Genomic DNA, 25,631 nt, shown 5'->3' on the forward strand with positions numbered 1-25,631 from the left:
TAAGTGTTCCCAAACACCGAGACAAAGGTTTGGCTAAACACTTGGCTAGCCTGTGGGGAGCGCTGCCGATACCTGACGTGATGGGTCTCATTAAGGTGTGCCTGGCTTATGGGTTTTTGGTAATCCCCTCATCCACACAGCGAGAGAACCAAGAGAGGAGTAATAATTGGATTTTTTCTTAGGGCATTCCGGGTATGCAGTGAGGAGCATATTGATAGAGAGGTCAAATATATTTTTAAAGTCTTCACAGATCTCAGGTACCCGGAAGGATTGTTACACAGCTTGAGAAAAATAGCACTCAGAACATTGGATAAAAAGGATGAGGTTAAGGAAGATAAGGAAGGTGACTTCATTGTGGTTCCCAGTTCCAAACACACGGAAGAATTAGGACACCTACTACGCAACACAGGATTGAAGATTGCCAGCTCATCCAGCATGAAAATTGGCGAAATAGTGAGAGGTAAGGAGAGAAAAGACAACATCACTAATAGCGTGGTATACAAAATACCATGTAGCAGCTGTGAACTGAGCTACTTTGGAGAAACTGGGAGAGGTCTACGCAAGCGAATATACAAACACAAGAACGACCTAAAAGCCCACCGCACTTCCAACGCATTGGTGGTTCATGTGGACCAACTTGGACACCTTCCCAACTGGAGCGGGGTAGAGATTTTACAACAGGGGTTAGAAAAGAAAAAGAGGAAACTAGTTGAGGCAGCCTTGCCTTAATCACAGGGACGGATTCATCAAACTGTCTCAAATGTCCGGACGACTCATCCGCCGGGAGATGAGGAAACAAGCGGACTCGAGTGGCGTGTATATATATATATATGTATATATATATGTATATATATATGTATATATATATATAATGTATATATATATGTATATATATGTATGTATATATATATATGTATATATATATGTATATATATGTATATATATATATATATATATATATATACAGTATGTATGTGTATATATATGTATATATATATGTATACAGTATGTATGTATATATATATGTGTATATATATATATGTATATATATATATATATATATATATATATATAATATACAATATATGCATCCGACTTAGTCATGGACGAAATGGTCTGTCGGCATTCTCCTGGTTTATCATCCTACAAAGGATTACAAAGGCGGAGCATGCCGACAGGAGACCTTTTGGTCCATATCTATGTCGGATGCGAAAAAAATCAAAATAATAATAAAATAATAAATAAAAACTAAAATAATGTAAATAACAAATAAAATACATAAATGAATGCATAGGCATAGTTAAATAATAAACAGACAGGCAAATAGTAAATAATAATAAATTGACATATAACTAATAATAAATGAAAATCAGACAGACAAATGATAACAAAATAAAAACAAATAATATAAGATAAATTATAATCATTACAGCATCTTACTTAGGTATTTATCTAAATGATTCTTAAAGCTTCGAACTGAACTACATTGTACTACCTGTGCAGGAAATTTATTCCATTCATTAACTACACGGTTGGCAAAGTTGTTTCTACCTACTTCCAAATTGAATCTATTTCCGGACAGTTTGAGACCATTGTTTCTTGTCTGATTCTCATTCAATGTGAAAATTTGGTCACTTTTGATGTTGTCAATTCCCTTTAAAATCTTAAAGACCTGTATCAAGTCACCTCTGAGTCTACGCTTTTTTAGGGAAAACAGATTCATATGTTTTAGTCGATTTTCGTATGATTTATTTTTGATATTTGGAATCAGTTTTGTGGCTCGCCGTTGTACTTTTTCCAGTCTGTCAATGTCTTTAATGAGATTCGGTGACCATACGGAAACAGCATATTCCAAATGTGGACGAACTAACGATTTATATAGCTTGTTAATGAGTGATGGACTTTTGAAATCAAAAGATCGCGCTATCAGTCCCAGAATCTTATTTGCTTTCTCAGAGGCTGAAATACACTGCTTAGATGATTTGAGGTCGTTACTGATAATTACGCCGAGATCTTTTTCACTATCCACTTTTGTTAACGAATTTCCAAATAACTTGTAATCGTACTTACTGTTATTTTTACCTATGTGCATTACCTTGCATTTACTTGTGTTAAATTTCATTAGCCACTTTTCAGACCATTGCTGTAATTGATCTAAATCTTCTTGACTATCTTATTGGTTTGAGTGATCATTTGCCACTCCGTACAGTTTTGTATCATCAGCAAATTTGGAAACAGTAGACTTTAGTCCATGGTCTATATCATTTATATATACTATGAATAGAAGTGGCCCAAGAACGGAACCCTGAGGAACTCCACTTGCAACACTTTTCCATCCAGAAGTTTTTCCATTTAAAACAACTCTCTGTTTTCGACCATTCAACCAATTACTAGTCCAACCTAATAGGCTACCACTTATTCCATGCAAAGCTAATTTAGAAAGTAGTCTTTCGTGTGGGACGGTATCAAAAGCTTTTGCAAAGTCTAGATATATTAAATCTATATTGTTTCTTTTGTCATAATTCGAGATAACTGTGTTGTAGAATTCGAGTAAGTTAGTCACGCAAGAACGTTTCCGTCTGAAACCATGCTGGCTATCATTTATCAAACGGTTACTTTCTAAATGATGTTCGATAGCATCTCTGATGATAGTTTCCATTATTTTTCCTACGATTTAAGTCAAACTTATAGGCCTATAGTTATTTGGTTTCTTTTTGTCACCTTTTTTGAATATGGGAGTAACGTTAGCTAGCTTCCATTCTCTTGGGACATCTCCGGATATGATGGATTTCTTGAAAATATATTCTAATGGAACAGCAATCTCATTTTTCATTTCCTTTAAGATTCTTGGATGCCAACCGTCAGGCCCTGGTGTTTTATTAACTTTGAGTTTGTCTATACACCTTTTAATTTTTTCTTTTGATATATTTACCGTAGTGAGTAAGTTTACCCCAGACTTTTCACAGGTTTCAGTTTGGAATTCACTTTGAGGTGTTTCGTTTACGAATACCGAGCTAAAATAATTGTTTAAGATATTACACATTCCTTCATTTGAATATTCAAGTTGACCGTCAGCAGATAATAGTGGACCAATGTGATTCCTAACAACCTTTTTATCTCTAATGTAACTATAGAATTCTTTGGGATTCTCTTTGGATTTCTCAGCGATGTTCATTTCGTATTGTCGTTTTCTTTTTCTTATTGTCTTTTTTAAATCTCTCTGTATTGAAACATAACTTTCATAGTCATTAGATGCACCCGAGCACTTATATTTCTTATAAGCCTGTCTCTTTTTAGCAATACTTTTTTCAGTTTCTTTGTCGAGCCACTTTGGGCGAGCCTGATTTGGGGGACGTCTGTCCTTAAAAGGAATGTAAGTTTGAATCATCTTAGTGAGCGTATTTTGAAATATTTCCCACATCTGATCTACAGGTCTTTCGTTTAATTTTGCCTCCCAATCTGTAAGCTGAAGCTCTTGACGTAGTCCTATGAACTGAGCTTTACTGAAATCGGGTATTTTAGAAACACAAGTATCTATTCTAAAATTGTTTAGGAGTTTGAATCTAACTAAGTTGTGATCGCTATTTGCAACAGATTCACCGACTTCTACATCAGTTACCATGCTTTCGCGGCTGGTGCTCAAAAGATCGAGTAAGTTTCCATATCTTGTGGGCTCTTTTACATGCTGAATTAAGTAATTGTCACCAAGAAAATCAATCAAGCGACTACCTATATGGCCATGTTCAAGGGTCATCCAATCAATGTCAGTAAAATTGAAATCACCCATTATCAATAAACCCCGGTTGCAGAAACTAGACAGTTCTTGAAATAACAGTTTGTCGTCTGCTAATGATAATGTCTTTGGCCTATATATTACACCTATATTCATTTTTTGTCCATTTGTTTGGGTTAACTCAATCCACAAACTATCATATGCATCCTGTTTCACTTTCTCTAAAACACAAGCATGAACATTGTTTTTAACGTACAATAGAACTCCCCCACCTTTCTTATGGTTTCTATCCTGATGAAAGTGTTTAAATCCCGCAATATTAAATTCAGCTTCGAACTCTACCATTTAACCATGTCTCAGTTATTCCTATCATATCGAGATTTTCGCTTTTGACATACGCCTGTATTTCTTGAAATTTGTTCCTAATACTACGAGCATTTAAGTACCTGGTTTTAAGAAACTCGTGATTATTTCTTTTTGACACATTTTGAGTTTCAATATCATGTCTTATATTATCATTTTGTTTTTTATTTATACCTTGCTCTATATTATTATTTGGTCCTTCATTGACATTCAATGCCTCATTAACATTTCCCCCATCACGGACATCTGGTCGATCACGGTCATCCTTTGTAATATTTATTTGTAAATATACATGTACTGTATATATATATACATGTGTATATATATGTATATATATATATATATATATATATATATATATATAAATAATGTGTGTGAGTGTGTGTGTGTGTTTAAAAAGTATTTGTTCCGGTCCTTATCCTCTCCCACGAGTGGACTCGGGTCTTGTTTAAAACAGGAATTGGGGTTGCACGTTAGTGATCTTTCCTATCCTCCGAAATTAGAAAGATTCCGGGTGACAATACTTTTTTATCTTCTGTGGCTGAGAGTGTTGATGCGCTGTGCGGTTATCTTAGCGAGGGTTGGAGTTCTACATGCGACTGTCATTAATTATTAGATTATTTCGCTCTCAATAGCGAATTTTTTCCTAGTTTCACTTGCGAAGCGTGAAAGGCATTTGTTCCGGTTCTTATCCCCTCCTGCGAGTGGACGCTGGTCGTGTGTAAAATAGCAATTTGGGTCGCAGATTAGTGAGCTTTACTATCCTCGGAAATCAGAATGATTCCAGGTTACGAGACTTTTGAAGCTTCAGTGGTAGAGAGGGTTAAGGCGCTGTTTGGTTGTCTTATTGATGGCTAAGGAGTAGGTTGGATTTTCGCATGCGACGGTCATAACAATTATCTGTTTAATGTCGCTGTCACTAGCGAAATTCTATCGTAGTTAGTAGTTACAATGGTGAAGCGTGAAAGGGTTTTGTTCCTGTCCGTACCCCTTCCCTCGAGTGGGCTCGGGTCTTGTGTAACAAAGGAAAAGGCTTCTTAGGAAAGGATGTTGTTCAAGAGAGTTCGGGAGAGTAAGCCTAGTACTAGTATACGCATGGACAAGAAGGGAAAAAGAATGCTGAAACTGCACAATAGTGACATTATCAAATCCCTCTGCGTTACGCATTTGGTCGTTGCCACAGATATTCACGTGCGGATAAATCTATTAATGTACTTCAAGAATTCGATTTTGTTCGAAAAACAAATTACATTTTCATGTATGATATATTTTACCTCTGTGTAGTTTTTACCCTCCCCCTCCAAAGCCCCGGAGTTTTTAATTTCACCATGGTTGGGTATCGCTACTAAAGATAAATATGCTTTCTAAGTGCACTGCGACACGTGTGTGGAGAATAGCCAAGCGAGAAGCCAAGGAGGTCGCAGGTCTCGCGGTGTCTGCGGGCATTGGCGCGGGGATGTTGAGTTGTGTGCACTATTTCATGCTTTTTTCTCTCCATATTCCTTGTTTTTCTTATTGCCTTTCCTTCATTTATTTTATTTTCTTTCATAATATTTTCTTTTCCTTGTTCTTTTTTCTTTCTTTTTTTTTCTCATTACCATTATTCTACTTTTTTACTCTTTTTTCCTCCTCTATTCTCTTTTCCTTATGTTCCTCGCCTTCCTCTTCTTTTTCTTCACAATTTTCACCCTTTCTTTATCATATAAATTTTCTTCCTCTTCATTTTTTTCTTCTCCTTGTTCCTCCTTCATCCTTGTTATTTTATTCCCCTTTGCCCTCCCATTGCTTCTCCCCCTTCTTCATCTTTGTCTTCTCTATCTTCTTTTTCATCTTCCTCTTTTTCTTCATCTTCGTCTTCTTCAACTTGCTTCCTCTTCATCATTCTATTCTTCCTCTTCCTCTTCAGTTCTCTCTGTTTTTGTTTTTTTTTCTCTCCTCCATTTTTATTTTTCCCTTCCACTTCATGATCTTCGTCGTCCTGCTTTTCCTTTTATTTACACATTCAATTTCCTCTTGTATCTCATCTTTTCCTCTCCCGTTTTTCCCTTCTTACTCTTCCATTTCACTCCTATTCCTCTACATCTTCTTTCCGTTCTTTCTCTTCCTAGTTTGCTTTCTCTTTTTCTCCTTCCCCTCTTCTTACTCTTTTTCACCTTCTTCCTTTTTTCCTCTTCATTCTCTTAGTTTTTCTTGTTCCTCTTCCTTCGCGTCTTTTTTCTTTAATTTTCTGTTTCTTCTTCGAGTTTTTGATCATCTACCTGGTTATTCTGTTTCTTTTTTTTTTTTTTTTCTTCTTTTTCCTGTTTGCCCTCTTACTCGAACTCCTCTGGTACCTCTTCTTTCCCAGCAACTAGGGGAGCCGGAGAGTATCTTGTCAGAAAACTGTCAGTTCGTTGTTTTAACGAGTCGGTAGAATAAACATCAAAGCTGCATCCTCTAGTGCCTGTCAGTTAGTTCGTTTGTTTGTTTGCTTACGTGTACTTTATTTTTATCTCGTTGAGGGCCATTTACACGGTCAAGCCGTTTGTCAAACAAGTGTTTGAAGTGACGTTTGACCGTATGAACGGGGTATTTGGTTGTCAGACAGGTTTGTCAAACGTGTTTGACAAACCAAATACCCTATTCACACGATCAAATATCACTTCAAACAGTTGTTTGACAAACCGGGTTTGTCAAACAGTTTGACCGTGTAAATGCCCCTTAATGGACACAAAGGTTTCTTGTTTGGAATACTTTCCATTGTGGTCTAGTCTCTAGACGATAGGTAAGCTTTGTCGTTTTACTTAATCATATATCGTTGAGTGCATGTAGACAGTAATATTATTCGTGACGTGATTTTCTCTCTGATACAATTGGTGAACTGAATGTCCTCTGACGTTCTGACGATCTGTCGCTGATCGCTCAAAATGGTGGAAGGCATATTTTTCTTTGTGTTTTAACGTGGAACAGAAGCTTTAAGTATTCATCTTCGACCAGGATCAGCATATTTCGAAGTTTCTCACCTCTGCTTTAACTGGGTTGGTTATGGTTGTGGACTACCTAGGTCACACCACCCGCTTGCACTGGTTCGGTTTTTGTGGGAGAGGAAGAGAAGAAGTCTGTAGGAAAATGAAACTACTGTACAGTCATGCACTTTTGAGGGATATATATCAAGACTGGTGTCGCGGCTCAGGAGGCATGTGACAGGAAACTTGGACGTCGAAACTTGCATCTAAATCAACCAACAACAACAACGGGGGAACTCGGGACAATTATAAAGTTAGAAATGAAGCATTGAGGCTGACGTGCGAAAATTTTGAAGAGCTGTGGATGAAGATACATCCTTTTATACAAAGGAAGGGCACTTTGACGCGACCTGCAGCTGTTCTCTCCCGGACCAAACTAGAGATCACTCTTCACTTCTTGATTGATTTATGAAATTTTTGGCTTGAAGGCCAACCGCCAGAGCCGGTAGGCCATTCAGCGCATATCTATCATATACAAATAAATTAATAAAACAGTAAAAGCAATAATCACTCCCAAAAAACATCAAAACAAGATACACACACAAACAATCATATATACAATTTTAAATTTCAAAAAACAAATTGATGTCTTTTAAAAATTTTAAAACATTCTCCACATGAGCATCCTCCCCTAAACTTTCTTTAAAAGATAAATTTGTTAAAAAGTTTGCCCTGCGCTTATTAGAGTATGCAGGGCACTGAATTAAAATATGTTTAATTTTAAAAATAACTTGGCAAGTGGGGCATTGGGGGGCCAGCCTTTCTGCTCCACTTGCCATAAAAGATTTATGGGTAATGTAGGAATGGCCACTTCTTAACCTTGCTAAAACAATACTTGTTCTGTCCAAGGACTCGCCGAGGGGTATATCAAAGGATTACAAAGGCGGAGCATGCCGACAGGAGACCTTTTGGTCCATAACTAGGTCGGATGCGAAAAATATATATATGTTAAAAAAGAATAGATAAAATAAAATAAAAATTGTAATAATATAAAGATTTCTTGTACTGAGATCTGGTTACAGCACAAGCGGGAAACAACTGTAAGTTATCTGAAGGTTCTACTGAGGTCTCAGGATTATTTGTTATTAAAGGAGAAATGACTTTGCTTCCAGCGATGTCATTGGCCAACAATAAGGATATTCCTACTATGGGAAGAGAGTCTACTACTGCTACTTTAACCATTCCGGTTGTTAAATCAGACTGCAAGAAAACATTATGTAATGGACATTTTACAATTCCTCCAACTCCTTCTATCAATACATCATAACCTGTATATGACTCACCCAGATTCTGCAAGACAGAATTTAAAATCAGACTTTGCTTTGCTCCTGTGTCTCGGAGTATGGAAATAGGATATTGTTGTGAACTACTACTATGAGATATAGTTCCTGAAGATACAAATGGTTTGAAACAAGGATCATGATCTGATGAGGGGGGTTCTACATTACTTGACAATACCGGCTTCTTTGGTAGTTTATCCTGAATAGAGGATTTTGAATCATCTGATTTTATATTACTTACAAGAGTTGGTGTCTTATTGGAGAATGAGGGAGTCAGTCTCTTTCTGCAATTTGAAATGTGATGGCCAGCCTTTTTACAATATGAACAAGTTACAGGGGGATTAGTCTTAAACCTTTCCATTCTTTGCCAAGGTTGGTTTGGAGGATATTGGTTGAAATCAGACCTGTAACTGGAATGTGATGGGCTAGACTGATTTTTAAAGGGTTTCTTTGGGGACCAAGGATCAGAGTATTTTGTTGAATCTGGAATATATGACTTTGACTTTTGGGATTCCATTTGTCTTGACTTAGGTTTATGATTTAGTGTGAACTCATCAGCCAATACAGCAGCTTTAGTTAAAGTTTCGGGAACATGATCATCTATAAAAATCCTAAGATCTGTCTCTAAGGTATTCTTAAACTGCTCCAATAAAATCAACTGTTTAAGTCTAAGGTGTCCGTTTCACTAGCCAAACACCACCTATTGAATAACCTCTCTTGTTGAGCCGCATATTCTACGTATGTTAACTGAGGTGTTTTCCTATAATTACGGAATTTCTGTCTATAGGACTCTGGTAGCTTTTAAAATACAAGCTTTCATATGATCATACTCGCTTTCTCCTTCTGAAAGAGAAGTATAAATTTGCTGAGCCTTACCCTTAAATTGTGTTTGAATGATTAATGGCCAATTTTCTTTAGGGATTTGTAAAAAAAATTCCCACTGAAGAAAGAAAATTTCTGGCTCTCCTTCTGAAAATTGGGGTTAAATTTTTACATTCTTGGAAATATCTATATGACCTTCCTGAACTACGGGTTGTCTATCAACAATCTTAGCTTCTACTTCTGTCTTCTTTAATTCTAACTCTACTTGTTTCACTTTAGCTTCCTCTTCTTTAGCTTTAAATTCTGCCAATTTGATTTTAGTTTCGTCCTCTTTAGCTTTAAATTCTGCCTCCATTTGCATTCGTTTCAATTTGGCTTCCTCCTCTCTAGCTTTAAATTCTGCCTCAATTTGCATTTGTTTCAATTTAGCTTCCTCCTCCATTTCTACTCTGACCTTTAATTCAATCTCCTTAATCTTAAGTTCAGTTAGTCGTGCCTCTATTTCTAACCTGTTTGAAGGAATTTGTATAGCTTTAACCTCTTCTGGAGATAAGATCTCATCTTCGATCAGATTTTCAACGAGTTCCTGAAGTAATTTTTTCTTTCGCAAACTTGTATCAATGTCTACTCCAAAGTGCTTGCCTATTTCTATCAGAGTGTCTTTAGTTTGTTTCTTTAAGAAACTTACCTTGGGATTTTGAACGAATTCTTGAATTATATCATCCATCTTTTTTTTATCTTTAAGGCTATCGACCTATAATGAGGTCATTAAGCCTGGTGTGAACCTGCGATCCTTTTTAATCTACCATTATAATTTCCACAATAGTCCTGTAGTGCGCAAATAAAATACTACTTTGTCAATAAGTAAACGGTCGTCGGTCAGAAGATTTGTGGTGCTTAGTTGAATTTTCTTAAGTTTGCAGTGTTGTATAAGCGCTTTGTGCTGTGTGTTGTATCTTGAGCAGTGTATGAGTATGTGTCTTATGGATAGTATAGTGTTGCAGGTGTTGCATTGTGGAGGAAATACGCCATTAATGTATGGGTTTAGGTGGGTGAGGCGGGTCGAATTCATCCTCAGTCTTGCTATGGCGATTTCCTCCTGTCTGTTATTTCTGTATGATGTCGACCAATCTGTTATGTGTTCCTTTTGTTTGTGCGAGATGTCGAGATTGTTCCACTGGAGTTGCCAGTGGGTGTGTAATTGTTTTCTTAAAACAGAATTGAATGTTACTATGTCCAGGGGTATGTCGGTAATAGAGTCTATTTCTAAGGCAGTTTTGGATAAGGTGTCCGATTTCTCATTCACGAAGATCCCAATGTGACTGGGAACCCAAGGGAGAGTAATGGACATGTTAGTTATCGACAATGTTCTAATGATTTTGCCCAAGAGGAAGTTCTCCATATGGTTACCTGACTTAATTGACTGAAGTGCACTTAGTGAATCTGTGAATATGACGAAATTACTATGTGTGTCAGATTGAGCATATTCTAAGGCTTGATATATACCGTAGAGTTCGGCGATATATATGCTCGTATGGTCCGGCAATCTGAACATCATCCGGGTTTGGTTGCAGTATAACCCTGTCCCAGTTTTGGGGCCGCACTTGGAGCCATCAGTGTACAGTGCCCTGTGGTCATTGTACTTATGGATGGTCTCCAGGGTCTTCTGTCTAAGTTCTTCTGTGGAAGACGTCTTCTTCTTGAGGTCTTGATTGATTTTGACCTTCGGGGCGATGTTTTTCCACGGTGGTAGATGGGTGGCTTCCAGCTGTTCTATTGACCACAGTGGCACTGAGTACTGCTCACACAAGGATCGGATCCTGATGGAAAGGGGATTTAGGCTGGAGTTGGTGAAGTGCTCGTGTTGTTTGATGGTCTCCTTGCAGGGATGTCGAGGGATACGGAGCACTTTGGCGACGTATCGTAGTGCAAGGAGTTCGCGCCTGTAGTGGAGGGGGGGTACGTTTGCTTCAACCTCCAGCCTCTCGATCCTTGTGCAGCGTAATGCTCCAAGTGCTATTCTTAGGCCTTTGTTTTGGATGATGTTCAGGGGTTGTAACGTGGTTGGTGTTGCCGAACCATATATCTGACACCCATAGTCTAGTTTAGATCTAATCAGGGACTTATAAATCATTAGCAGGGATTTCCTATCTGCTCCCCAATTTGTGCCCGTTAGTTTACGTAGCAAATTAATTCTCTTGTTGCACGCATCAACTAGGTATTTTACATGGGCCTTCCAGTTTAGCCTGGAGTCCAGTTTTCAGGCCAAGGAAAAAGGTTGAATTTTGTACTGGAATGGGGTTACCATGTAATTGCAGATTTATTTCTGCCTGGGCTCTGCGTGAAAATACAATTACTGTTGACTTTAATTCCGAAAACTTAAATCCCCATTTGTCAGACCAGTCCTGGAGCGAGTCCAGGGCCAGTTGTACGCGAGAGCCGGAAAACTTGGCGTTCGGTGAGGAATGCCAGATTCCGACGTCGTCAGCGTATAATGAGTATTTAAGGTTCCGAGGTGGAGCGGGTAGAATATCGTTTATGAGCAACATAAATAGTGTGGGACTTAACACACTTCCCTGTGGTACGCCATTTTCTTGTATGCGTACTGTTGAATAATAATTTTGATTTTTAACGGAAAAAGTTCGTTCTTTTAAGAAATTTTGAATAAAAATAGGGAGATTCCCTCTAAGGCCAAGTGCATAGAGTTTTTCGAGGATACCACGTCGCCATGACATGTCGTAGGCTCTTTCCAAATCTAAAAAGCAAGCAACAAGATATTCTTTCCTCTCGAAAGAGGAGAGGATATCTTGTTGTAAGTTGACCAAATGGTCAAGACTACTTCTATTTTTCCTGAAACCACATTGGGCAGGAGCTATTAAATTTTGAGACTCTAGGATGAATTTTAATCTGTTATTGGCCATACGTTCTAATACTTTGCATAAGCAGTTGGTAAGCGCTATAGGGCGATAAGAGGAAGGACTCTTTGGGTCCTTCCCCTTTTTGAGAATAGGTATGACGTGGGCATGTCTCCATGTTTTTGGGAATTCTTGACTAATCCAAATTGCGTTGTATATTTCTAATAATTTTTTCAGTGAAATTGAATTCAAATGTTGCAGCATCTCATACCTAATCTCATCTGGGCCAGCAGAGGTTCCTCTACACGAGCTTAAGGCTTGTTGAAGCTCGTGTAGTTGGAAGGGGGTGTTATAATCGTGGTGTGTCTGTGTATGGAAGATCAGAGGTTCTGCTTCCCGTCTTTGTGTTGTAAAAAGGTTGGTGAGTAGTTATTTGTGTTGCTTGTTTGCGTAAATGTGTCTGCGATTGTGTTTGCGATGTCCAGGGGAGCATCTACAAACGTGTTTCCAATGGTTAGGGTCTTAATGTTTGGTGTATATTTGCCGTCGATTTTACGGACGGCTGACCAGATTTGTGATAGAGGAGTGTTTGCGTTTATTGTGGAGATGTAATCATGCCAAGACTTTCGTTTGGCTTGTTTTATTGTTCTACGGGCCTCTGCTTGCGTCTTTTTAAAAGTAATAAAATTTGGTGCAATGGGGTTATTCTTAAAAGTTCGGTAAGCCCTATTCCGCTTGCAAAGTGCTTTTCTGCAGTCTGATGTCCACCAGGGAACTCTATGCTTGTGAAATACCGAGGTTTTTGGTATATGCTTAATAGCTGAATTCAAAATCGAGTTGGATAAATTGAATATTTTGTCATCCATATTATCCCCTGTGATGTTGACGTTGGTGGTTGTGCGATACATTTCCCAATTGGCTTTTTTTATGTTGAATTTGGGACTGGGTGGGGGTGGGTTGTCTCCGTAGGCTGGAGGAGCCGTAGCGTGGTCACCCCCTATTTTTAGTATTACTGGGAAATGATCGCTGAGCATGGTGTCGTCATGCGTGTGCCATTGTGTGATGTCAGACAACGCAGGAGATGATATGGATAAATCTATACATGAAAATGAACCCCTAGTATTGTCTACTCGAGTGGGACTGCCAGTGTTTAGGAGGACCAGGTTGTTAGTGTTGAGTACTTCTTCCATCTGCTCCCCTCGTGGAGAGGTTTTGTTGCTACCCCACATGCGATGGTGGGAGTTGAAATCTCCCACTATCAGTTTGTGGTGGGGTAGTTGTTCTATCAACCCGTTTAGTTCCTCTAGTGGAAAACGAGGGTCGGGAGGTAGGTACAGGGAGCAGATGGTTACGAGTTTGTTGTGCAGTTTCGTTTTTATAGCGACTGCTTCCAAGGTGGTGGCCAGTGGTAGTTCCACTTGGGGAAGGCAGTCGCTGACTGCAACTGCGACCCCCCCTCCAGGCGCCAACCTGTCCTTCCTATAGGTGGTGTAGTTCTTCAGTTTGAACTCAACACTGGGGTTAAGCTGAGTCTCTTGTAGACAAATAACTGAGGGGTTGTTGAGTGAGTTAAAAATTATTAAGTCATTTAATTTACTTCTAACACCTCGGCAATTCCACTGGATTTTTTTTTTTTTTTTTTTTTTTTTTTTTTTTTTTTTTTTTTATCTGCTTCGGTTTCTTCCTTTCTTGGCCTTAGTGGGAGAGGTGTGTTTAGCCCCGGATGAACGGTCTGGGCTGGTAATAGGACTTAAAAGTCGTTTTTGGGAAACGGAGATCTCCATATTGACATCCTCTTCAGTACGTGTGGGTACACGTTTGGAAGGCTCTGGGATGGCCGGGGAAGGAAGGTGCGAGTGAGTTTGCCTGTTACTTTGGCGGTGTTCTTTGTCCTTGGAGTGCTTGCTCTCAGTTTGCGTTTCAATTGTTCTATAGGTTTTCTTTACTGCCGAAGCATAGGAAGTTGCTCCGGAGGTACTAGTTGGGGTAACTAGTCTTTCCATCACACGCTTCCTTGCTTCGTAAAAGGATATAGCACAAGTTGCTTTTTCGGTACAAATTTGTTTTTCTATCTTGAAAGTGGGACATTCTCGGGAGGTGGATGCATGATTGTTATTGGAGGGACAGTTAACACATTGAAACACGTTATTAGAGCAGGCATCCGTAGGATGTTCGCCTGCACACTTACCGCATACGACTGTTTGTTTGCTGCAGAATTTGGCAAGGTGACCATATTTGAAACACTTGTTGCAGCGTAAAGGGTTAGGGACATATGGTCGTGTTGGGACATGAATGTATCCTACTTTGACGTGGTCAGGGAGGGTTGTTGAATTGAATGTGAGAATTATCAGGGGCGTGTTCACTCGCATGTTCTTTTCTCGGTCCAGTCGCGTTATAAATTTAACATCAAGTATTCCTTCCGATTTCATCTCATCGAGGATGTCACATTCCTCCATGGTCATCAAATCTCTGCAGTGGATTACTCCTCTGCAGGAGTTGAGGGACCTAGGGAGGGATGCAGCAACATCGAAGTTATGGAATTTCCTAGCCTTAAGAAGATCGCGTGTAGCTCTCCCAGAGTTGGTGGTAACTTGGAGGTCTCCGCTTCTAAGTTTCTTAACTTGGCTAATATCATTGGTGAATTGCGAAAGACATTTTTTGAGCATAAATGGGTTTAGGTCAGCTAATCGGGTCTGGTCAGAATGAAGAAAAACGTGTCTAGCCTTGTCCGGGTCGATATTGGAGTCGTCAAGGGAGGTCCTAGTTTGCAGGGATGGAGTTGAGGACTCCATCCTGCGCGTTGGGGTGGGGGGACGAGCCCCCTGGTACACAGAAAAATGTGCTCAGCAGAGCAAAATATAATAAAACGGGGTCACACAGCTTCCTTTGGCGACTGGTGACAGCCGCGTAGTAGGACCACTGTGTGCCCAGTGGGTACGGGGTCTACACTACTTCTAAACTACGACAGAATTTACTAGGTTTCGCCGGGCCGGACGACGAAGAAGTCTCACGAGCCAACAAGGGCTCGTGCGGATCCCGGAGAGCTACGAAATGACGAGAAAATGGTATAAGGTCAAAGTGCTGGGAAATGCCCAGAAGTGGGTGGTAGTGTAAACTACCAACAAGGCTATCCAACGTAAAGTTGGATTGCGTGAACAAGTTAACTCTAGAGAGTAGCCCTAGCGAGTATAACTATGCTCGTGCAAATACGGACTGTCTGCTGCTAAGAGCTGCCGACGTCTGTGGATCATCCATCTCTAAAAGAATGCGTTAAATACCTGATAAACTATCCTTGGCAAGGGTCGCCACTTTGTTACGGGACGGGCTGGTTATGTGAAGAGACGTTACGTATAACGGATAAGTGCTTAAGAACCAGCTCACTTCTAGAAGCCACTGTAGGACTGAATTATCTGGTCAGGGCCTAGATAATTCGTAAGACTAGAAGTAAAGGTAACAAAGAAGATTCCAGGAAAGGAATATTAAACTAGCGATAAAACTAGTAAACGAAATTATTAATACCATGGAAAATATTTACAGGCAATCAACACAACAGAGAATGGGCAGTTGGGTCAATGGGACCGTTACATGATTATAAGAATATGGAAAGTATCGTTCAAATAAGAAACACAAGATACGTATACAATATGGTACTATCTAAGTACAAAGAGATCAGGAACATGTATCAAAATAAGTAATAAGTACAAATATAAGTATAATGCAATGCAATGTATATAAGACACGTAATGTAGGCAAAAAGGGTGATCACTTCACACCAATCGTCTCATGAGTCCAAACTTCTATTTTTATCAAGAGATCAATATGCGAGAAATGACAAGGTGTGAGTGATTTCCACCGCTTATATACCATTGGACCGGAAGCGGGATACTTCCGGTGAAGGGTGCGGGTGAGCGCAAAGGAGGGAGGGAGGGTAAATTAACACACGTCAACATGGGTAGTTTTAAGACCCTCGACTCGCTTGAACAATCTACTTATTTAGTAACTGTCAAATCTGTGCGCTCCGAACTATTCAGGATTTCGCTTGTCTGTTTGTTCTACAAGAGTGCGCACCTTTCTCCGCACGTAGGCAAGATTACATATAGTGGACGGGCGTTACTGCTTAACATTGTTACAATACATACATAGACAAGAAATATGAACATAGTTATGTAATACAAAGGAACACAATTCTATAACATAATTACACATATGACGTAATATCTAATATTACGTTACAATATATATATATATATAATATATATATATATAAATGCTTAACATAGAGTACATATGTAATATATAAAGGTAAAGCTTAGGTGTGTGTATGTGTGTGTAGGTAGGCTATGTCTGTATGTGTGTGTGTGTTTCTGTGTATATGTCTGTGTGTGTGTTTGTGTATGTGTGTGTGGGTGCGTGTGTATATGTCTGTCTGTGTGGGTGGAGGGGTTTGAGTGAATGAATGTGTGTGTGTGTGCGTACGTGCGTGTGTTCATGAAATAGCATGAACATGTATGAACACTTTGCTAAAAATGGAAAGATATGCCAAAAAACCCATCAGAACTAACCTAACCTATTCAGGTTTAGCTTTTGTGGAGGGAAAAAAAAAACAACAACTCAAGTTTGTTGCCTTTCGAGCTTTCGAATGCTTCCGACTTTTAGTATACACTGCACAGTAACTCTTTTAAACCCTTTATTAGTGTTCTTACATTAATAGACTCCTATTCTGTCACATCTTTAGTATATTTAAAAATTCTGAATATTACAAGATTGAAATTAAAGTGAAATGTTCACATACCTGAGACGAGCTTTGGAGTCGGACGATGTAGCGTAGTTGTTTGTTGACTGTGAGATTGATCAGTGTGTGTGTGTGTGTGTGTGTATAATTTGGGAGTGAAGCTCCCACGGGCTTTGATTGTGAGCCCGTTTGGAGGGTGATTTTACATACTAGTGTGTGCGGGCCCAACCACACACACTCATACATTCACAAGATGTGCATACGTATATGAAATACGTATGCACATCTCGGTGAATGCACCCTTCCTGACATTAACTGTACTAGTCATAGTGATATAAGTTTGACAAGCGCTATTTATACAGAAACATGACAGAATTTTCTACTGAAAGTAAGTTCCATGAGGGGTAAGAATTGCAGGATTAATGGATGAAATATTTGACCGTGAGTCACCTATTACAAAGGAACACCGACAATTGCTTTTATCGGAACCAGGTCAGTTCCAGTTGGATGTGATTAAAAGATGAGACCCCTTAATCCTCAGGTAAAAGAGCGGCATATCTCTTGAAATTTTATATCTATAATTTTTATTATTTGTATGATTTTTGACGGTTGCCGCCAACAGTTTGGGACGACGGCATAAGTACTGTAGCAGCTACAGCTGCTACACTGTCACCTATTTTTTTTGTTACCGCCCCCCCAACTGCCTATTTATGCATTACCACCCCCCAACCGCCCCTTTTTGCGTTACCGCCCGCCGATATCAAAGCACCGATACTTTGGGAAACGATGATCTAACTTGTCAAATATTACAAAACATAGCCGATGTTGACTATCACTAGCGTGTAGTACGACTGTACAACGTAAAATGCCGGTGACGTAGTAAACCCCATGTCTTCTGCTACTCATACTACTTTACTATGGGCGTGATTATAAATTATTTACAATTATTGGGTCATGCTTATATTTTAAACAGGAAATTATCTTAAAATTATCTTTGAATATATAAATTTTATTTATCATGAGTTATACATTTATGTAATAAGAAAAGTCTCATTAAGTATCTATTCTTAAAAGGTTAATCGGTAATACAAATAATACAAAATTTAATATTCATTACTGTTTATACTACTAAAAGCCATAATTCTCTACCGAAGAGATTTCGTCTTCGGAGCTGTAGATGACTGAATTTCTTCAAGGAGTTGTCAGATGTCGCCATTTATCGCCGATTTCGCGCGGATTTCTTTAAAACGAAAACGCCGATTCCGAAGTTGTTAGCCGCCTGTACTGTACTGTAAAATTCGGGAGTGAAGCTCCCACGGGCTTTGGTGTGAGCCCGTTTGGAGGGTGTTTTGTGCATATGAGTGTGTGTGGGCCCAACCACACACACCCATACATTCACAGGATGTGCATGCGCATGTAATGTACGCATGCACATCCCGGTGAATGCACCCTACCTGATGTTATGTGAAAAGCAGTTAAGAGGTGAATACTTTTAAATTTGAAAGAAGAAGGAGGGGGGATTCAATGTATGAGTGTGTGTGGCCTCGGTCACACACACTCATACACACACCAGATGTGCATACGCATGCAATATACGTATGCACATCGCTGTGAATTCACCCTTCCGGACATGAGTACAAACATATATAAAAATTAAAGGGGGGGCTGACACTCCACCAGCCGACGCAGTTCGAACGGACTTAAGTGGCTGCATAGGCGGCGCACAAGACCCTCAGATTTTGTCGGAGGCCCTCTCCTCAGAAAAGCAGTTGCGGGGGAATGCTTGAGGTAGTGGTCAAGGGTGGCTTCGGGGTGGCGGCAAGGTTGGCATCTTCTTTCTTCTTGCGTGGGGTTGTTCGTGATTTGCCAGAAACAACGGTCCTCCAGCCGCAGACGGAAAAGCAGAGTTTCCACTTTTCTAGGTGTGGAGCGAGAAAGTACAAGGGGCTCGTAGTCTGTGACTGCCCTGTACCACCTCGCCCTCTCTGACACCTCTGCCTCCAGTCTGTGCTGAAGGAACCGTTGTACCTGGTTAAGAGCCCTGGTGCGTGTGCGCAACTGATTTCTGCTAAGAAGGACGACAACATCGACTTTGGGTCTTTTGCGCGCCGCTTCTGCTGCGGCGTCGGCTAGCTCGTTACCTGGGACACCTACGTGGCTCGGCACCCAGTTGAGCGTAACACTCCTGCCTTGCTGATGCAGCTTCAGCAGGAGTGCTAGGATGGAGGTTAGTAGGCTTACATTGTCGCTGGGCTGTGTCGATTCTAAGCTGCCTAACAGAGACTGTGAATCCGTGTGGATCACCACAGGACCAGCTCGAGATATTAGAGCATGCTCTAACGCTCCTTGGACCGCTATGGCCTCAGCTTGGAGAGTGGACGCATGATCAGATACTCTCCTGCCGTAGGTCAAACCATCCGTCACGAAGGCAGCCCCCGCACTGCGAGGCCTGTTGGGGTCTACGGAGCCATCCGTGTAATAGACGGGTTCCGACAGTGCGCGGATGCCTTGTAGGGCCTGCGCTCGTACTCTTTCCTGGTCACATAACTTCTTACTGGGAAGCTTTGTGACAACGAAGGTTGCAGGTATCGACAGCCATGGTGGTGGAGGCTTGAACTCTGGGTGTGGAGAGTCCCTACCCTTCTCCAGGAGAGTGCTGGTGAGCCTGAAGGAATCCAGGATCCCAGCCGCTTGTGATAGCCAGGTATCGGAGTGGTTAAAAGTACCCACCCGTCCCAGAGCTGTCACAAGGCTCTGACTCAGCTCAGTTATCCTGGGGCTGTGGACTATCTTGGCAAGAAAGTCGACCTCCAGCCTTCTGACCCGTGATGTTAATGAAGGCAATGAAGCCTCCATTTGGAGGTTAACGATCTTAGTCCAAGGTTGAGCTCCCAGGATAATCCTTGCTGCGGCATTTGTGCAAGGCTCCAGGTCTTCAAGCTTGGCAGTCGCCACATTTATGAGAGCTGGGGCAGCGTAGTCCACCAAACTGCGGACTGCGTGCACATAGAATGTGCGAAGGACCCGATGCGTGGCACCGAGTGCCTTCCCCGTCATTGCTCTCATAACTGTGGTTCTTGCCTTCAGTCTCTCCTTGAGATAGGTAAGTTCCCTCTGAAAGGTGAGCCTCTCATCAATCCAGACCCCCAGGTACTGATACTGGTGAACCCAGTCCAGCCTGAGGTCCTGGATGGTGAGGTGCTTCCCTTCTGTCCTGAGTCTCAATGCCATAGCTTTCGATTTTGTAGGGGAGAGTGGCAGTGCTGTCGCTTTTCTACATAAGCTAATTCTACACGTTTTCTATTTACCTTGTATAAGAGAAAACGATGTTGTTATGGGACACCTCGCTAAAGGTGATAGGGCCTATAATTGTTGTACCTTTAATTTTTAATATTTATTTTGCTCCAAATCTTTAAAATAAATGAATACTCGGTTAATTCAGTTAATAAGGGGTATTGATAAAATTTCTAAGGTTACAATTTATTTTAGAATCTATCGGCACACTGATAACAAAACATCATTAGGATTAAATTTAATGCATCCCTCATCAGCCTTGACCGCTTCAGATACCTTTATTAAAGCAGTGAGTGAGGGGATCTGTAAAGAATTTCGAATTTTTGTTTTGATATTTCCGACAACTGAAAAAAGTCTTTCAGCATTTGATGTAGGCAGTGCGAGGACTTGTAGAGCGAAGAGTGCAAAATTTTAATATTTTTTTATGGCCGGTGTGGTCTTCAAAATCCATAATTTTTAAATTTACAAAATCAAGTTTTGCGCTATTCGTCATCGAGCTCATTTGTATTTCTTGAAAACAGTCGTGGTACAGCTTTTGTAAAATCTACAAGCGTATTCATTTCATCCCTTGTACGTTTGTCCATTATTTTTTTGTGTGATAAAAAAGATGCCATTTTCCATAGGTCGTTATCAATTGGGAAAATTTTTTTTTATTTGCACCGCCATTGTGATGAGGAAATCCCTACATCTTGATTTCACATCTGTTATTAATGTAGGATGTTTTAAGGTTGATTGGTCCTGGAATAATTGGTGCATTTCGGGTCCCAAATAAATTTGATTGATTGGCAAGAAAATGTTATTATCTGTAGGATCTATATCTGCTATATTGATGTTTCTAAAATATTCAGCACTACAATAAGATCTCAATAAACTTCCGAGTAGTTCAGTGATGGATTCTAAGGCAATAAGTGAATAGTTGGCTCATTACTTTGAAACATTAAATTTATTTTCTTAAATTTAGGAAGAATATAATTTAAGAATGTAAGATACATTTTCACTGAGGGATCTTGCATCTTTTCAATTATATTTTGAATTGAAAGCAACCTTTCTGATTCTTATTCGATAAAGTAAAGCCTTAGAGGTTGCCGCCACTGCTCCAAGATGCGAGCTACAGCTTCATGGTATGAGAGCCAGCGTGTTTGACAGGGGTGCAGGATCTTATGTGGCTTGACATTGCAAAAAATTTGAAAAATCTTTAACTCGTGCTTCCTTTTGGCACTATGAGAAAAGAAGGAATATATATCTCTTAGCAGATCTTCACATTTACGAGGAAGTTGTTTAGCTGCCTCTGATGCTGCAAGGTGGATGGAATGACATATACAGCGAAGTACTGTTATGCCAGGCAAACTATCTTTGAGGCTGCCGGTTAAAGAGTTATTTTCTCCCATTATTTTTGAGGCACCATCCGCTGCAAATCCAATAAAATTACTCCTTGGGATGTTATGACTATCTAGTGTCTCCATTAACTTTTCATATAAGTTCTCCACTGTTGATCCCACAGAACTACTGCTATAAAGGTTGATCAAAGAGAAGAAACACGAGTTTATTTTGTGACTGGTCAAGTCAAAATACCTTACGAGTACAGCACACGTTTTGGTGCAACTGACATCGGTTGTCTCATCTATTATGATTGAGAATTTGTATATCCTCAGCTTCTTCACGAGATCTTCTGTGATGACGTTGGCCAGTGACTTCATGGTCTCGGTACATTTTGTCTTATGCATGTGAATCCCCTGGGCAATTGCAGAGTCAGGAAACATAACTTTCATTAACTCCACCATATGGTCAATGATGGAGAATGAAAGATTGTGCTCTGCAATGAATGCCATCAGGAGAGCCACAGCTACAGCAACGCTGGCACCAACCTGAAAAGGATTTCAACTATGTTATACACGTATTTTTGACTCATTAGATGTATAATTTTTGAGGTAACATTTATCCTTAAACTTGCTCTCTATTCATATTGAATAGATAAGTAAATAGGAAATTATATGTAACCCTACAGGAGAAGATGAAGTCTCTTGCTTGGGTAGATCTTCGAATTTTTGCGCATTGAGGATATGCATCTTTGTCTCCTTGTGCCTTGTTATGGCTGTCAAATGAGCCCCAAACTGTCTCTTGCAGAATACGCAGCTTGCCTTCTCAGGGTCTTCTATTACGGAAGACAACCATGGTTGGAAAGCAGGGTCAGCCATCCAGACATCTCTAAATTTCCTCTTAGGAGCCATATCAATCTGAAAATTACGTAAAAATAATAATTAACTACAATACCCACATGATATAGAGATTACGTCTAAAATGAACACGTTTTAATGCAACAAAGGTAGAGTCTTTTTTGAAAAGAAAACAAAGACTTACCTGGTCAGTGGACGTGGGTGTAATGACAGCCATGGTAGAGAATGGTGACGAAGAAAACAAAACCCCGCCAAAATATGACGTCATGTTTAATACGCCATATATGTCACTTACGATAAATTGTTATATTCTTGAAATCTTAAAAAAAAATACTAAAAAAAATACAGACAAAATATGTATATAAATATTAGATTCCGTTCACTTCGAACTGATGCGCATAGTAAAGAACTCAATTATCTTTACGTTTTCATTGTCTATATACATATCAATAGTAATAAAGCCTTTAATAGTATATATTGATATTTATAAATTAATTTTAATTAAATCAATTAGAAAACAGAAGAAGAATAAAATTCTACATTTATTCTACATACTCTACGAATTATCGACACAGCGTCATCAGTAGCTTTTGTTTTCCACAATAGCAGACGAATTCTACAATTCGACAGCACCGGTGGGTGGAGTGGGCGGAGCTTTGACGTGGACCTCGTCATCGGTTCACCGTCAGCTTCGAGTCCGGCTCGCAAACAGGTCGGAACCAACAACCCGTCGGAGCTGTTAACAAGTCGGTGACGTGGATGGGGGTTTGATTGGTCGTTTTCGAGGGTCTTCAAATAGTCGTGGTTTCGGGGTGACAAGAAAATAACGGTGACCAGTGACTATAACAAGTGTTACATGTTCTGGCTTTTTCTTGTGCTTTGTCTAACAAATGCTTTGGAAATTTTAAATTCTGACCAATCTCATAAATAAATCTCACTTCATCTTCAAAATACTCACGAGAACAAACTGAACGCTCTCAAGAACATAGATAAAAAAAAAAACGATAACTTGATATGTTGATAGTATGATTAGAAATGAATATATGAGAGAACATTGGTTGGTTTTCTATAGACATTAAATCTAAAATATCTACCTAACCGATGAATACTTACATAAAAAAAGACAGTCTGTTGTTCTCTTCTGTCTCGACTGTGAATGTTATCTTTGTACCCTGATGATGTCTTGAATAGAAGAAAACGTTCGGTATTCATTCCTTTTATTTTCCAAGTGGTTTTTGCAAGTATATATGTATATATATGTATATATATATATATATATATATATATATATATATATATATATATATATATATATATATATATATATATATATATATACCAGGACATTCTCAAACTACATGAGACATTCTCAATGTACTTTGAGAATGTCCTGGTAAGGACGAAACGTCAGTGAATAAAACTCCAACTGTTCTCTGCGTAGTCAATTGTATGATGTCAGCGCAGGAGATGATATAGACAAATCGGTGCATGAAAAAGTGCCCCTAGTATTATCTACACGAGTGCGATTGCCGGTGTTTAGGAGGACCAGGTTGTTGGTGTTTACAACTGCCTCCATATGCTCTCCTAGAACATGTTTTATCGCTCCCCCACGTGTGACGATGGTAGTTAAAGTCTCCCACTATAAGTTTATGGTGGGTCATCTTTTTTATTAGCTTGTTTACCTCCTGTAGCGAGAATGGTTGGGAAGTAAGTATATGGAGCAATTGGACGCAAGATTTTTGTATAATTTTGTTTTGATGGCGACTGCTTGCAAGATTGTGGATAGTAGTAATTCCATTTGGGGAAGGCAGTCGCTGACTGCAACTGCGAGTCCAGGGTTGCCAGGTTTTCTACCAGAAAAAATGCCAACTTCTGACAAAATGCTGCCAAAAACTGCCAAATTGTTGTTAAAATATGCCCCCCCCCAAAAAAAAAGCCAACCATTACATTATCTAAAAAAAAATTTTGCACTTTGGTTATGTGTAGTTAAAAATAATGTGTGTAACTACAATTACAATATGAAAAATATTCTTTACTGTTGACTAGCCAATATAAAACAATACCACATGATATAACCAAAATCAATTTATATCATTCATGTACATCATTTAATTCTAGTGGTACTGTAATGAACCACCATCTTCTGAAATAAATCTACTTGCAAGACTGTGTGTGAAAAGGAAAGAAAGATATGAACTTCCAAAATAAAATATACTCCATATTATGCGAGAAAGAAAAAATATTAACACCTAAAATAAAATACATAACGTTTAAGTTCCTAAGGAAAATTTTTGGTATCCTCTACAATAAATTAAACCAGTTTATAAAACAGCCTCCTAGAGACTCTTGACATACATATATAAAAAATACATTTGTGACTATTTTATTGAGTCTAAATATAATCAAAAGCATCATCAGATTCAGAAATGTTTGATGAACCACTCCGTTCATATATATTTTCACTGGAGAAGAGCTGAAACATCCTTTGGCTAGGCACAAAATCTTTGCAACATTTCCCTCTGAAATGTAGATGAGTGCGAATGCGGATAACTGCATCTAACATTTTCACTCCCATCCTGTTTCTTAACTTGTTCTTCACATAAGTCACATGTGAGAACACCCTTTCAACCACAGCATTACTGACAGGGGCACTAGGCATGAAAGTACATATTCGGAGATTTCTATTAAAGGGTGGGAGCCTATTACCTTTTTGGAACCTACACCAACCCAAAAAGCTTTACTGTCTTCTGGTATTTTGCCATTGAACACAGGTTCCTCACCCCAGTTTACATACAAAAATTTCCTGTACTGTTCTTCAATTTTACCAAAGTTACTTTCAATGAAATGTGGGAAGGGGAGATCTTGAAACTTTGCCCTCTCTAACTGATTAAGAATCTTTACTGGGCTCAATGCTGACAACTTCTTGAATCTATTTTGAGTGGGAGGAAGGCGCCTTTCTAACTGCAATATGGTTTCATTGACGAAAGAAATACACTTGCAACTTGATGCAAGTAAAAGAATGATCTCTTATTACGACCGGGTATTTAAAAACGCCAGAAAATATTTCAAATTCTAACAAATGCCACCCAACAAATTTCCCTGCCAAACACAGTAAAAAAAAATGCCAAAAATGCAAAATTTGGCATTAAAAATGCCAATCTGGCAACCCTGACTGCGACCCCTCTTCCAGGCGCGAACCTGTCCTTCCTATAGATGGTAAATTTTTCAAGCTTGAATTCAACACTGGGCTTTTAAGGTTGATTAGGGAGTTGAAAATAACTAGGTCATTTAATTTACTTCTAACGCCTCGGCAATTCCACTGGATGATTTTCATTTATTTTTATTTATTTATTTATTCATCTTTACTTATTCT

At 39.3% G+C, this 25,631-nt stretch overlaps 2 protein-coding genes across 2 annotated transcripts in view; one reads left to right on the top strand and one right to left on the bottom strand.

Moving 5' to 3' along the window:
• Positions 1-25,631, top strand: part of LOC143038564 (THUMP domain-containing protein 1 homolog) — a 479,094-nt gene that overhangs the window by 259,616 nt on the left and 193,847 nt on the right. The window lies entirely within an intron of this gene.
• On the bottom strand, positions 21,140-22,475 carry LOC143038699 (zinc finger protein 862-like). The gene is made up of 3 exons (XM_076208255.1): positions 22,443-22,475; positions 22,088-22,318; positions 21,140-21,949 (listed from the first exon to the last, which is right to left on the bottom strand). The coding sequence occupies exons 1-3, from the start codon at positions 22,473-22,475 to the stop codon at positions 21,140-21,142; spliced, it is 1,074 nt and encodes a 357-aa protein (XP_076064370.1).

Source organism: Oratosquilla oratoria, chromosome 24 (assembly GCF_046742065.1).
Source record: "Oratosquilla oratoria isolate Oo_2021 chromosome 24, ASM4674206v1, whole genome shotgun sequence".
NCBI lineage: Eukaryota > Metazoa > Arthropoda > Malacostraca > Stomatopoda > Squillidae > Oratosquilla > Oratosquilla oratoria.